Source organism: Electrona antarctica, assembly GCF_951216825.1.
Source record: "Electrona antarctica genome assembly, chromosome: 22".
Lineage (NCBI taxonomy): Eukaryota > Metazoa > Chordata > Actinopteri > Myctophiformes > Myctophidae > Electrona > Electrona antarctica.
The window spans coordinates 19,805,222-19,817,694 of NC_136805.1; the positions used below are offsets into that span (position 1 = coordinate 19,805,222).

Sequence of the window (12,473 nt, forward strand, 5' to 3'; positions counted from 1 at the left end):
TGGACCCTGACTGTACTGTCAAGGTCCTTGAAATGTGCTTGAATTTAACACTTGAACCCTAAGCGTCCCTATTCTGGACATTGTGACTGAGCGTGTAAATCGGCCATTTTTGGTGACGAGATTTAGGGAAAAAGGAGTGGGCCAAGGATAGACCCTTGGGTGACTGGTCAATGACGTATACAGGGTTTAAGTGTTTAATTTATACAAACCAAATACTGTACAAACCCTGGGAAGAGCCACAGCATGAATTGTGTGCGTGACTTAAGCTGTCTACCTTGTCTGTGGCCAAGTGTCACTTGGCGCATGTAGTGTACAGTCAGTAATCCCTGCTTTTGGATGTTGGACAGGGTAGTGGGTGGTGAATGTGCGTGGGTGGGCTCTGAAGGGAGGGGACGGGGTATCATAACTCACACGCATTATAGTCCTCCAATCAGAAGGGACTGGTGGGAAGAAAGCCGGTAGGTTAAACTTGGAGTACCAAAGTGCACGCATGCTAATACACAGGACGGACAAGAGGAACAGGCAGCAGCTCTCAACCTCTTTAACAGACCTGAGGTGATTTCAGCAGGACTTGAAGTCAGTAAAGGAGAAGCAGATTCTATTCTTAGGTACGTTTTTGGCTTTGTTACAATACTTCTAACCACACTACGACTCTCTCAATGGTGATGTTCTCGATTTCAACTCATACATACAGTATAAGGGGGATGTGGCTTGGGACGAGTCCCACAGCTGAGACGACAGGAAGTAAACGTTGAAACTTGTGGCACACAAGATCAGTGCTGTAGCTCAGACTGCTCAGTTGTGGAGATATTGTAAAGGGCCAAGGTTTTCAACAGGTAACTGTTATGTCATGGAATGGTTAAACTAGGGTCCTACTTAAAACGTCAAGGAGCAGGAATGTGTTTGTGTGTTTTTTTGTTCATTGGTTATTTTTATGATGTGTACACGTTGTTTTAACCTTTTTTTTGGCACTTGATTTCAAGAATGTTTCTGTGACAGTCAATGAGAATGCAGCACAGTTACAGAATCATGATAAACCTACATAAGGTCAGTGTTAGCAACAATATACAATATACATTCTCAATGCTGAGTTTAACACTGGAAGTGTTTATATCATCAAACACTGACATACAGTAAGTGGCCCTCTATAGACTGTATAAACCTGTACCTGGGTATTCCATCTGTTCCTTTCTTATCAGAAGAACTTGTTTGGATTGCTCTTTGTGGTGTCCAGTGTGCTCCAATAGAATTGTTTTGATCTCCTCCCCTTCACTGTCAATATGGCGGGCGCTGAGCAAGAGAGACTTGGACAGCTGGCCGGCCGGCCCAGGGGGAAGGCATGTGGGCTAGTTCTGTGCATGTCAAATCTTCCCATGCTATTTATACCCACCTTGCCAGGATCGCTGGTCGTGTCCGTTCATTCACACCCAACCACGGCAAATGCCAACACATTAGAATTCCTGCCAAATACATAACTATTTCTGCTGTTTACCCAACAGTGAAAAATACACGCCAAGCTGTGTCCCCTTGTGGTAGGTAGGTCACTGAATCTTTAATGTGAACTGTGAAGTGACACCAAATGGAATTCTTTTGGGAGGTTGTCAGGTTACTGATGGGACAAATTAGTGTCCAGTGATGTCCTTTTGTTGACATAGCAACTGGTCACGCCCAGTTGTCATCGCTCAGACCAGACCAAAGAGAACCTCTCTGAGATTGAGTCAAGGATATGTGCCCACATATTATTGGCCTTCATAGACCAAATAGCGAAAATAGATGATCTACAAGCTCACAAGTCGTCACAGGCTTGTCAAGTAATAGTTACAAATTGGGTAATAGGATCATATAACTATGTCAGAAACTAAGCTTCTACCAAATTCTAATTCACTTCCTTCAAGGGTGTTTTAAAGTAATGTGAAAATTATATAACGCATTACTTACTGAAAGTAATGTTACTTATTAAAATGTACTGTAATATGTCATATTTTGAGTAACTTCTTCTAATGCATCACAAATTATTTTTCATTCTTCTGCATTCTGTCCAGCACCAGTCGTTGAGCGTTACAGTTTGTTTGCCCTTATGTGCTCCTAGGTCCAACAGTATAAAGCAGAAGTAGCACACCTGTACATGAAAAGAAATGGCCATTCCCAGGATGTTCGACTCCAACACACCATTCGTTGTGGTAACGGGAGGTTCGGAGTTATCGTTTGTGGCCAAGGAGAAGGGCCAAGGCTGTGATGAAGAGAAAGATTCACTGGCTCAAGCCATTGCACCTCATCTGAGTCGGTTAATGGAGCATGGCACTGCCAAGCAGCTCAGTGCAGAAGGGCAGAATGTGCCTGAAGAGAGCCCATACGTCTCCATTATTGCACAGGCTGAGGGTAAGACTGATGCAGAGCTTAAATGTAATTGGTAAATTGCGCGTTTACTGTATATAGCGCCTTTATCCAAAGTACCTTACACTGCATTACATTCAATCATTCACACACCGATGGTGGAGGAATCCATGCGACACAAACCTGCTCATCGGGAGCAGTTAGGGGTTCACTGTCTCAAAGACACTCTGACAGTAACACAGTGGGAGTCGGGGATTGAACCTTTCTATTCCCAATCAGCCACTCTACCTCCTGAGCTGCTACCGCCCCTTGTGTCATGTGTCATGTATCAACTCAGGAGGAGCAGTTCATGGTTATAAACTGAAACTTGAAGTAAGCTATATGAGCGAGAGTAACGGCGAGTACTGTTGTACTTTAGTGTTCTAAGTATACATACAATACACATGCATTACAATTACCTTGTGTTTCAGTCTGGGAGGAATTTGTATATTAAAATGATTATATACGTGTTCAAATCCAAATTGAGAAAGTATCATTCCTATGTAGGCTGAACATGTTGTCTGCCGTGCTAAGCAGTTAACTTAAATACTGGAGTAAAGTAAGTAATAAGTACAGGGACTAAGTACAAATATGTACAGGTTACTTAATGTGGCGTAAGAGACATTTCACATGATTTTCTTTTGCTCTGACCATGACGTTAGGACCTACTAGCAGCATAACATTAAAGTTGTTCTTTGAGAGATCATCTGTCTCATGTCATGTTGGATCCTACCCTCTAATTTAGAGTGTGACTCTGTGCTTCAGGAGAAGAAGCCCAGGAGTTCAGCCCCACCAGGACACAATGCCAGCATTCAAGATCTCAACAACTCCAAAAGCACAGGTACCTCTAAGTACACAACCCCATGCTTCATTTCTCAGCATCCAATTCAACTAATTATATCTGCTGTAAAGCAGCAGTGTTTGTGATCTATCCCACTATCAGTATAACAGCATCCTGTCCGTGAGGAATTCAGAGCCGTTTTAGCTACTTGAAAAGTGGCATCTTGGTCAGGTTTCTAATATGGCTAATCTATATTGCATGTGCTTTAATTCATTAAAGGGGACGGAGTAGTTTACCCAAAATATGAAATAAACTTTTCCCACTTTCCCTGAGTGCTACACATCCAGGTAGATTACGTGTGATTTGGTGAATTCTGCCATAGAGATGCCGTCAGCCAATACAATGGAGATCAATGGCATTTGGTTTATCCTGCTCAGAGCATCAAACATTATAAACTCAAGCAGCAATGTATTTCTCTAGAAAGTATGAGATGGTTACTCACAGTAATCAGACCTTTGTGGTAAACAGTTTTCACAGTGTCTACATTTTCAAGGGGGCGTGCGTGCATTTGTGGGCAGGGCCCATTTCATTTATTCACTTCAAATTCCACTTGTTTAGCCTGTATCCTCTCCTAATTGGATCAAATTGTTATCCCAACCAAGAACATTAATTGTATACAAATATTCTGAGACCCTTGTTACTGAGCAAACACTATATCAATGACACTAAAACAATATATCCTCCAATATGCAGGTTCCATGCCAAGAAAACGGCAGTTCTAACTAACACAGAAGACAAGGAGATTGAGGATGGTAACCCCACACTACCACACCACCGGCTTCGTAGGAAACATCGGAGGAAATCGCACACAATGAGACAGAAGCACCAACATGAAGGGGAGGAACGTCCGATCATCCAGGGCCTGTGGGTGCAGGAGATTGACTGGTTGAGCTCGGTGCAAGACAACACAACATCACCTGTTGACATGATCATACCTCCTCCTCCCCAGTTCACTGACTGGATTACGGACCACAGCAATCACCAGGACAATTCAGGGGTGGTTCAAACACACATACCTGATGAGGAGCTTGCATCCTGCTATAGCAGTGCAGATTTGTATGATGACAGACTAGAGGGCGTGCCTTTGTCTGATGACCTGTACTGTACAAACACGGCAGACTCTTCTAGTGTTGACACTGGGAGAATGTCAGACTCTGCCAACCAGCTGGGGAAAGAGGGAGGCTGGGAGTGTGTTTGCACTCAAGAGAGTGGATCGGAGAGTGGATCTTCCCATGGGGGCAGCTCCGACTCTGTGTGCAGCTTGAGGGACGTGTCAGATTCCTTCTTAGGCATGTGCGTTTTGGACAGTTTCCAAGTCGGAAGGGGCACGTCAGAAGTGACCTTTGACCTGATGGGTGTGTCTGACTTTACCCCCTCCACCTGCTTGGCAGAGTGCGATTTTGAGACCTCCACCTTGGAGGGCATGTGTTCTGACTCGGTGCCCAGCCTACAGGGAATTTCTGACTCTACCTTTAGCCCCAGTGTTGTGTCTACATCTCTGTGTATGGAAAGTTTTGCCGAACTGCCTCATACTGACACAGTGCTAGGTGGACTAAGGGGACGGGTGACCAAAATGCCAAGGCAGTTTGTTTCACCTTTCTTCAAAGACTTGGTGAAGCACACCTCGACTCAAAGAAACATCAACGTACCTACCAATGAAGGCATTGTATTTCACAATGTAAGACATGGTTCTTTCAAGTTCACTGATTTCGATGTATGACAAAAATGTGACATATGATGATCCACCCAACCATCCATATATCCATATATGCTGGCTTAATGTTAATGCTTTTTAGGCATACTGTCTGACAATCATTTTCTAATCTGCTTTGAATATACACAATTGTGACCATTCAGCAGCTCCAGCCAAACAAGCATAAGTACAGGGAAGGAGAAGAGTACTGTGTTCTGCACCACATCCAGAACGGCTCATACGGGGATGTCTACTGTGTACGAGACAACATGACAGGATTCCTGTGTGCAGCCAAGAGGGTGAGACAAGACAAACGGTCACTAATTCACTCCTCCAACATACTGTATATTCTTTTAGCAGCTAGAGGCCTATTGAAATGACACGTTTATCTCTGTTAGAACTAAAAAGATCATTCAACTCAGTTTCACGTACGTTTCTTGTCAGATCTCCTATTTGGACATTATTTTTTCTGTTACATCATGCTATATGTCCATGCCAAACTTTTCAGTATTACCTGTATTGCTTCTAAGATCATCAGACTTCCTACACCCACACTTTCTGAAATGAACAATAAGGCCATCACACGGATAGCACTTTCAATATCAAATGACACTGATCATCCCCTGTATCGCTGCTTTAACCTCATGCCATCTGGACAAAGATACAGAACCTTGCCATGGAAAAAGGTCTGTTTTAGTCTGAGTTTTGTTCCCTCAGCCATCGCGGCATTAAACAAACTGCCCCGCCGATAGGATGGTTCTGTATACTGTGGGGACCTCATGTTTTTGTATTGTCTTGGTGTTATGTGCTCTGTGTTGTTTTTGATGTGGGTGTTTGAATGAACAGACTGTGAAGACGAATACGGCACAATAAAGATTATTATTATCATTATGTCATGAACTCCAGATCCCTTTGAGTCACTTCAGCAGTGAGGAGGTGAGCACGTGGAGCGCTCTAAACTCTCCTCGTGTTGTTGAGCTTTTCGGAGCTGTGAGAGAGGACCTGAACATCATTCTGTTCATGGACTTGAAGCCAGGTAAACATTCTCCAGTCCAAAATATAAGCTCGAGTCTACTGTAGTCGGTGTGGCCTACATTGGAAATAAATGCTAAAATGTAAGGTGAGAAAAAAAGAAAGAAAGAAAAACAACTAAATGTGAATGTCCTTAGGTTGCTTGGCCCAGCTAGTGAGAGACAGAAGCAGCCTTCCTGAGGACCTGGCCCTGCATTACCTCTGTCAGCTGCTAGGCGCACTGGAACACCTCCACCTCAGACATGTCCTCCACCTGGATATCAAAGGTATCTTTAAATATTTGCACAGGATTTTTAGTTGCCATAATGGTGACCTCATAGACTGGATGACCTTCATGAAACTCAAAACAAATATAAGATGTAGCCTAGCACGCCCTCTGGTGGAATGAACTGAGAACAATCATTTCAGTCTGACAAGTGTGGGCCTCCTTGTCATTGCTGATTAAAATCCTGCCTTCTGTTTTTTTTCTGAGGCTTGTGTATATTTCTTCATTCCAGTTGACAATGTGCTGCTGTCTGCCAACAGCAGGGACACGTTCCTCTGTGACTTTGGTCTCTCTGAGACGTTAGACCACGATGGACAGAGAACCAATGCATCCGGGGGTAAGTAGAGGAACACAGAATACATATAACGTGTGTGTGTGAGTGCACACACACACACACACACACACACACGCACGTGCGTGAGTGCGCGCGCGCACACACACACACACACACACACACCACATGCCCTCATGTCGTAAATGAGTTTTGATGGCCTGTGTGACCGAAATGTCAATTTGACTACAATCAACGCAAAGGTCATCCGTTGCGTGCAGCAGGAAGGAATTATTTTTCTGTTTGGATGTACTTCTGGGGCCCTGGATTCCCTTAGTCATTTGGTGGGAGTCTTCTCAACTTATCCACTCGTGTTTTATCCAGAGTGACTTACACTGAGAGTTAACTGTGCTTTAATATCTTCATTGACAACCTCTTTCACTGCACAGAACACATTATAGGCAGAGATACGAGAAAGGGGGTTAAAGTTTTAATCAAAGTTGGATATGGATACCGTGTAAGGCAGTGGTTCTAAGGTATACGGTATAGTGTCCCTATAGTGTTTTCCTGTTTGTTTATGGCGCAGGGTCTGGCTTCCCTGGCACAGAGACCCACATGGCCCCCGAGGTGGCGCGTGGAGACAAGCACTGTGGCAAGGCGGACGTATGGAGCAGCTGTTGCATGCTACTGCACATGCTTAATGGATGCCACCCCTGGATACGTTATTACGCACATCCGCTGTTTCTCACGGTCAGTTTACCTTTAACCACTTTAATCTACCATACATTATACATGACTGTGTTTTTAACTTAATGAGTTGTGTGACCCTCAGCAATGACTTAAGAAAGTAATACTGCATGTAGACAAACAGGTATTGTCTTGTCATGTGTACAATTGCAAATCAATTCTAGCAATATGTACAACATGCACTTCATTCAAAATAGCAGATTCTGACATTCAGCAATTTGTTGCCATTTGTTGGTCAGATTGCTAATGAGCCTCCACCTCTATGGGAAGTGCCGTCCAACTGTAACCACTTCACTGCGAAGGTCCTCAGAGCTGGTCTCAGGAAGGACCCAGAGAGACGAGCGTCCGCCAGGGAGCTTCAGAAGAAAACAACCAAGGCTCTCAGAGCAGGTCAGTGCATCCAATACATCCATTACTGACTGACACAACTTTCAAATTCAATTGGGATTAGATTTAAACTCCACCTTTGTGTAATCCTCATTGTTAAAGGCTATGAAAATCAGGGCCCACAGACTGGCTGTATACATATTAGTAACGTTCACTCTCAATGGATTTCTTATTTGTTATTTTTATTTATATGATCGTGACCTCTATACACGGAGAGCAACCTGCTCTCCGAAAGTAAACTGTCTTTGTATTAGGTGCTAGTATAGAAAACGACTAACGTTTCGACCTATGCGGTCTTCATCAGAGTCAATGTTTCGACCTATGCGGTCTTCATCAGAGTCAATGTTTCGACCTATGCGGTCTTCATCAGAGTCTGACCGGATAGGTCGAAACGTTAAAATGTCCGTGCTGCTCCAGTGTCCTCTCCTCCTTCTGAAACATGTGTCTTTGTTCCTGTGATGCACCAAACGACGTTGGTAGACTCCCTTTGTTCTAAACTTTCTTTGTATGTGTGAAGATACAAATACAGATACAATCTGAACATGATAGAAGGTATTTGCATCCCTATTATTCTGAACAAAGAGACTCCTGCCTGCTGACACTGCTGATTTTAAGTTTTTACAAGCACTGACAGTATAATTTCATCCCACAGTCGGCGGCCTCAGTCGCAGCTCTCTCAAATGGGCCTGTGAGAAACTGGATCACGGAAAGAGCCATCATGGCGACATACCCTGCACTCTGTCCCCCCATGGGATCCCAGCGATCTCTGTGAAATTGGGAGCTGGTAACTCGGTACCTGCAATGAACTGGGTGAGCCCCTGGAGAACAAGGGCGGCTGATGAAGACAGCTGTGATGGGGAGGAGAGAGTCTCCGAACTGGACCAAGATTCTGAAGCGGAGAGCGCTTCTTCGGCTAAGGAGTGGAATGCTGAACCAAAATCATTACAGGATGATTACGTGGCAGAGGACAGAGACTGGGAAACGGGTTCGGATTCTGAAGTGGACATTTACATGGGAGAGGAGGAATGCTCTCAGGAAAGGGGAGCATGTCCAAATAATGACTGGGATTATGAGGGAGACTGGGAGGAAGAGGAAGAAGAGGATTGCGACTCTTCCTCATCCACCGGGTATTTCAACACTCTCCAAGCCCACTTCCCTGTACTGCGTCAAGGCCTGCAGTCGGAAGCGCATTCATGGGGTTCGGAACCAGAGCTGGAATACCTTCGAGAAGGCAAGTCTGAAAAGTCACCAAAAGTAGAATTGTGGATACATATATGTTTATGAGTGACAAATGCAGTTGTACAATCTGGGAGAACTTGACCATGTTAGTTCAACCAAGAGTCTACATCTGAGAGAACCTTCCAATGTTTTCTCTCGCTGTAGGTGTAACTATAGGTACCACACTCCAGAGTCCCTCTCCGGAGCCCAGAGATCACCCTCCATCTTGTTTCAGCTGCTCAGACACATCCCAGATCGATGTTTCGGACAAGGTGTGTATGGATGTACAGACACATGTATGCACAGGTGAACACAAAACAATGTTTTGTCAAAAGATAAATTGAGGGATGGAATACCCACACTCAAGTCCTAGTCTAGATGCTAACTTTATAGTTTAACAGACTGATGTTTTATAAGCCTTTTATAAGAGCCATCTTAATCTTTTGGAGACCCAAATTAAGGCATTGCCCAAAATCTTGGTCTCTTAAGCTGATTGATTGATTGTATGATTTCTATTTTGATTAATATTATTTATCCAGAATTCGTCATCTCATTTGACATGTATAGAGTGTGTTTACCCTCTGTTAAACAATGTTTTATCATAACTTTGGTATCAGAAGTCTCTCTCCTAAGATAAAGCCCAAAACATAATTGAAAATGTACTCTAAAAAGAACGTGGGGGGGGGGGGGGGGTTTGGCGAAAGGGCCTTTCTGTGTGGAGTTTGCATGTTCTCCCCATGTCCCCTAGGGTAGGTACCCTCACAAAAACATGCCGTAATCCTGGTCTCTAAACTACCTTCCCCTGGCTAGCCAGGGCGCCTGATGGAGGGGAAAGGAACTGGTCGGAATAACGTGTTCCTTCCACGCGCTACGTCCGGCCGGGGAAACTCTCCCCTGTCAGGTGAAAAGAAGCAGCTTGGCCTCCTCATGCATAGAAGGAAGCATGAGGTCAGTCCGCTGCCCCCCCAGGTTGGCAGAGGGAGTGTAGCGCCCAGGATTACATTAGATAATTGACACTGGGTGTAAAATGGGTTACAAAATTGTGGGATAAAACATTTAAAAAAATAATAAAAATAACGTTTCGCTCCATTTCCAAGGACTCAGATGGAGGGTCTGATGACCTCAGCTCTGGAGTCTTCTCCTCCTACAACAGCCAGACGGAGGGCCATCTGGAATGGCTCGTCATCTCAGCAAATCAGCCATCTTTGAACTGTTTAGAAGGTAAAAACACAGACCTATAATATATTCCTGTATGTTCCTAACCACAAATTAGTTGGCTACTGGTTTACATCACTCTGTGGTACTCTGTTGCTCCAGGTGTGGACATCTGGATTGAGAACATCCATGGAGAGTGCCTGAGGATCCGTGAACGTCGACAAGTCAAAGTGGGCCATGTTGCCATTGGGATTAGTGATCAAGTAAGAAAAACTATTTACAGAAGTGCTAGTTTACGCCTTTCATATTTTACGCCTATTTATTTTGTCATTGCGTATTAATGGACATTACATATGAATGCAACGTAAATACACCGGATTGGGAAACCACTAGGAAACAAAGCATTAAAAACATACATAAAAGAACAATGTGTATATGGTTTAGCAGCGTTTTTACAGGGTGCTACTCTCCCTCTTCCAACCTGGGGAGAGCCCCAAACTGAGCTCATGCTTCCATCAATGCATGAGGAGTGAGCAGGCTGCTTCTTTTTTTTTTTTTTAAGATATTTTTTTGCGGCTTACGCCTTTTATTGGTTTTTGAAGGGACAGACAGTAGGCTGACAGGAAACGGGAGAGAGATGGGGGAAGACATGCAGTAAAGGCCGTGTCGGGCTCGGGAGTCGAACCCGCGGCACACTGCGACTGGATTACCAGTCGGGTGCCCAGACGGTTACGCCACCGCCTGGGCCAGCAGGCTGCTTCTTATCACCTGACAGGGGGGGGTGCTAGTTTACGTGCTTAAAAATGTTTATTCCACAACCACATACATGAACCAGTTTTGCTTCTGACTAATAATACTCAAGTATTCAGGTAAATTATTGTATAGTGTTTTAATAACTTTAAAACATAAATAAACACATCTAAAAATACTGCCATTCAAGAGAAAAGATGTAGTTTATGTATAATAAATGGCCAAAGCTGTGAATAGACAATGACATGAACTGACAGGTTATGGTCCTTGACTTCTTTAAATATTGTATGTGGTCGTCTGGTGTGCTGTAGGACAGTTGGGTCAACATTTGCGAGTTGTGACCTGGGATTTCCCAAGATGTCACATAAATGATCGATCTCATAAAGTTTTAATTGTTATACCCAAGAGTAAGATATTTATTCTTAGTCATACAGTAGGAGTAGGTTGTTTAGTTTCCATCTTTTTGCTGTCACCTCTGTCACCCATTGCAGGTAAAGTTTGGTGCCGTTCTCTTACTCAGCAATAAAGAAAGAACAGAATTCTCCTAAAAACAACCAAAGGACCTTATGAGTGTTGTTCTAATCTAGATGACACTGTTCCCCTCCTGCCACAATTTACTTATGAGCTGCATTGTGGAACCACACAGTGTACAGGTATTGTACGATTTCAACTCAAAGACTGACAAATCACTATTGTCCCATGATAGATCTCTGCCAAGACCTTTAGTATGGAGACCCTGGACAGAAAGATGGTGTCTTTCCAGCAAGAGATCAAAGAATCAGGCCTTTGGCTTCGCTGTGTCCCTGCCCCCGATGGATGTCAGCGCTGGAGCTGGAGGATCAACGATGGCAGGCTTGAGCTTCGGGAATGATACAAAAAAACAGAGACGTTTTTGTTGTTTCTACTATGGCTTTGGGTTTGTCTCAGATGCGTTGTCAGTTAATTTTCATCTCTGTCACCCATTCAGAGCCTGAACGGTCGTAACAGTTAAACCACCTGCATGTGTCTATGTTCAGATGCTGTATCTTTTAAATTAATAAATGTCATGACTAAATGTGGAGTTAATAGTGATTGTATTTTCTATGCATGTTTGTCAGAAATATCAGTATTTTATGTTAAAATGGATTTTGAAGTTTGATCTTACTTTTTTTCCCAATGCACCGCTGATTCCGAAAAGCCTTAAATTACATCCATGCTACGCCATGACATGAAAACCCTTTTTCATACTATCATGTTACCTGTCCCTAAATTGTGACTGAGACAACAGAAAGCTAGATGACGTGAAATTATATAACACACCAATAATTTATTAAAAAAACAAAACTTGGCCTAATTACATTTTCTACCTTCACTTCAATTGAAGAGCTTCTTTGGGTTTTTGGCACAATGTCATCAAAAGTGCAGAAACAGCATTTATCTTTCTTACCTAGTTTTTTCTCTTTCATTAATTTACTTAGGGCTACCTACGTACCTGTCTCCTGCATAGTTATAAACATAAAGGATAGAGAGCGGACTGCCCCGCCCCCTGCTATTCATTTCGATGGAAGTTGCTCAGTGGCGTTTTAAAGCAGCCAGAAGAACGGTCTACTTCTGCCTTTTTCCGATTTGGACACCAAATTTTGGTGTTCAAATCGAAAGAAAGTGCTCAATGTTAATCGCCAGCTGCACAGGGTTTCCTCGTCCTAAATGCACGGTCTGACCAGTAGGGCCGAGTGCTTCAGCGTTGACCAGCCCTGCAGGC

General features: G+C 43.6%; 1 protein-coding gene across 1 annotated transcript; it reads left to right on the plus strand.

Annotated features, from left to right (window-relative positions):
- The first annotated feature begins 478 nt into the window (after positions 1-478).
- On the plus strand, positions 479-11,996 carry map3k14b (mitogen-activated protein kinase kinase kinase 14b). The gene is made up of 15 exons (XM_079492160.1): positions 479-608; positions 2,090-2,379; positions 3,139-3,214; positions 3,908-4,892; positions 5,072-5,206; positions 5,814-5,943; positions 6,077-6,205; positions 6,437-6,541; positions 7,062-7,225; positions 7,462-7,612; positions 8,262-8,840; positions 8,993-9,099; positions 9,925-10,048; positions 10,145-10,245; positions 11,439-11,996. The coding sequence occupies exons 2-15, from the start codon at positions 2,136-2,138 to the stop codon at positions 11,601-11,603; spliced, it is 3,195 nt and encodes a 1,064-aa protein (XP_079348286.1). The 5' UTR covers positions 479-608; positions 2,090-2,135; the 3' UTR covers positions 11,604-11,996.
- Positions 11,997-12,473: the final 477 nt, after the last annotated feature.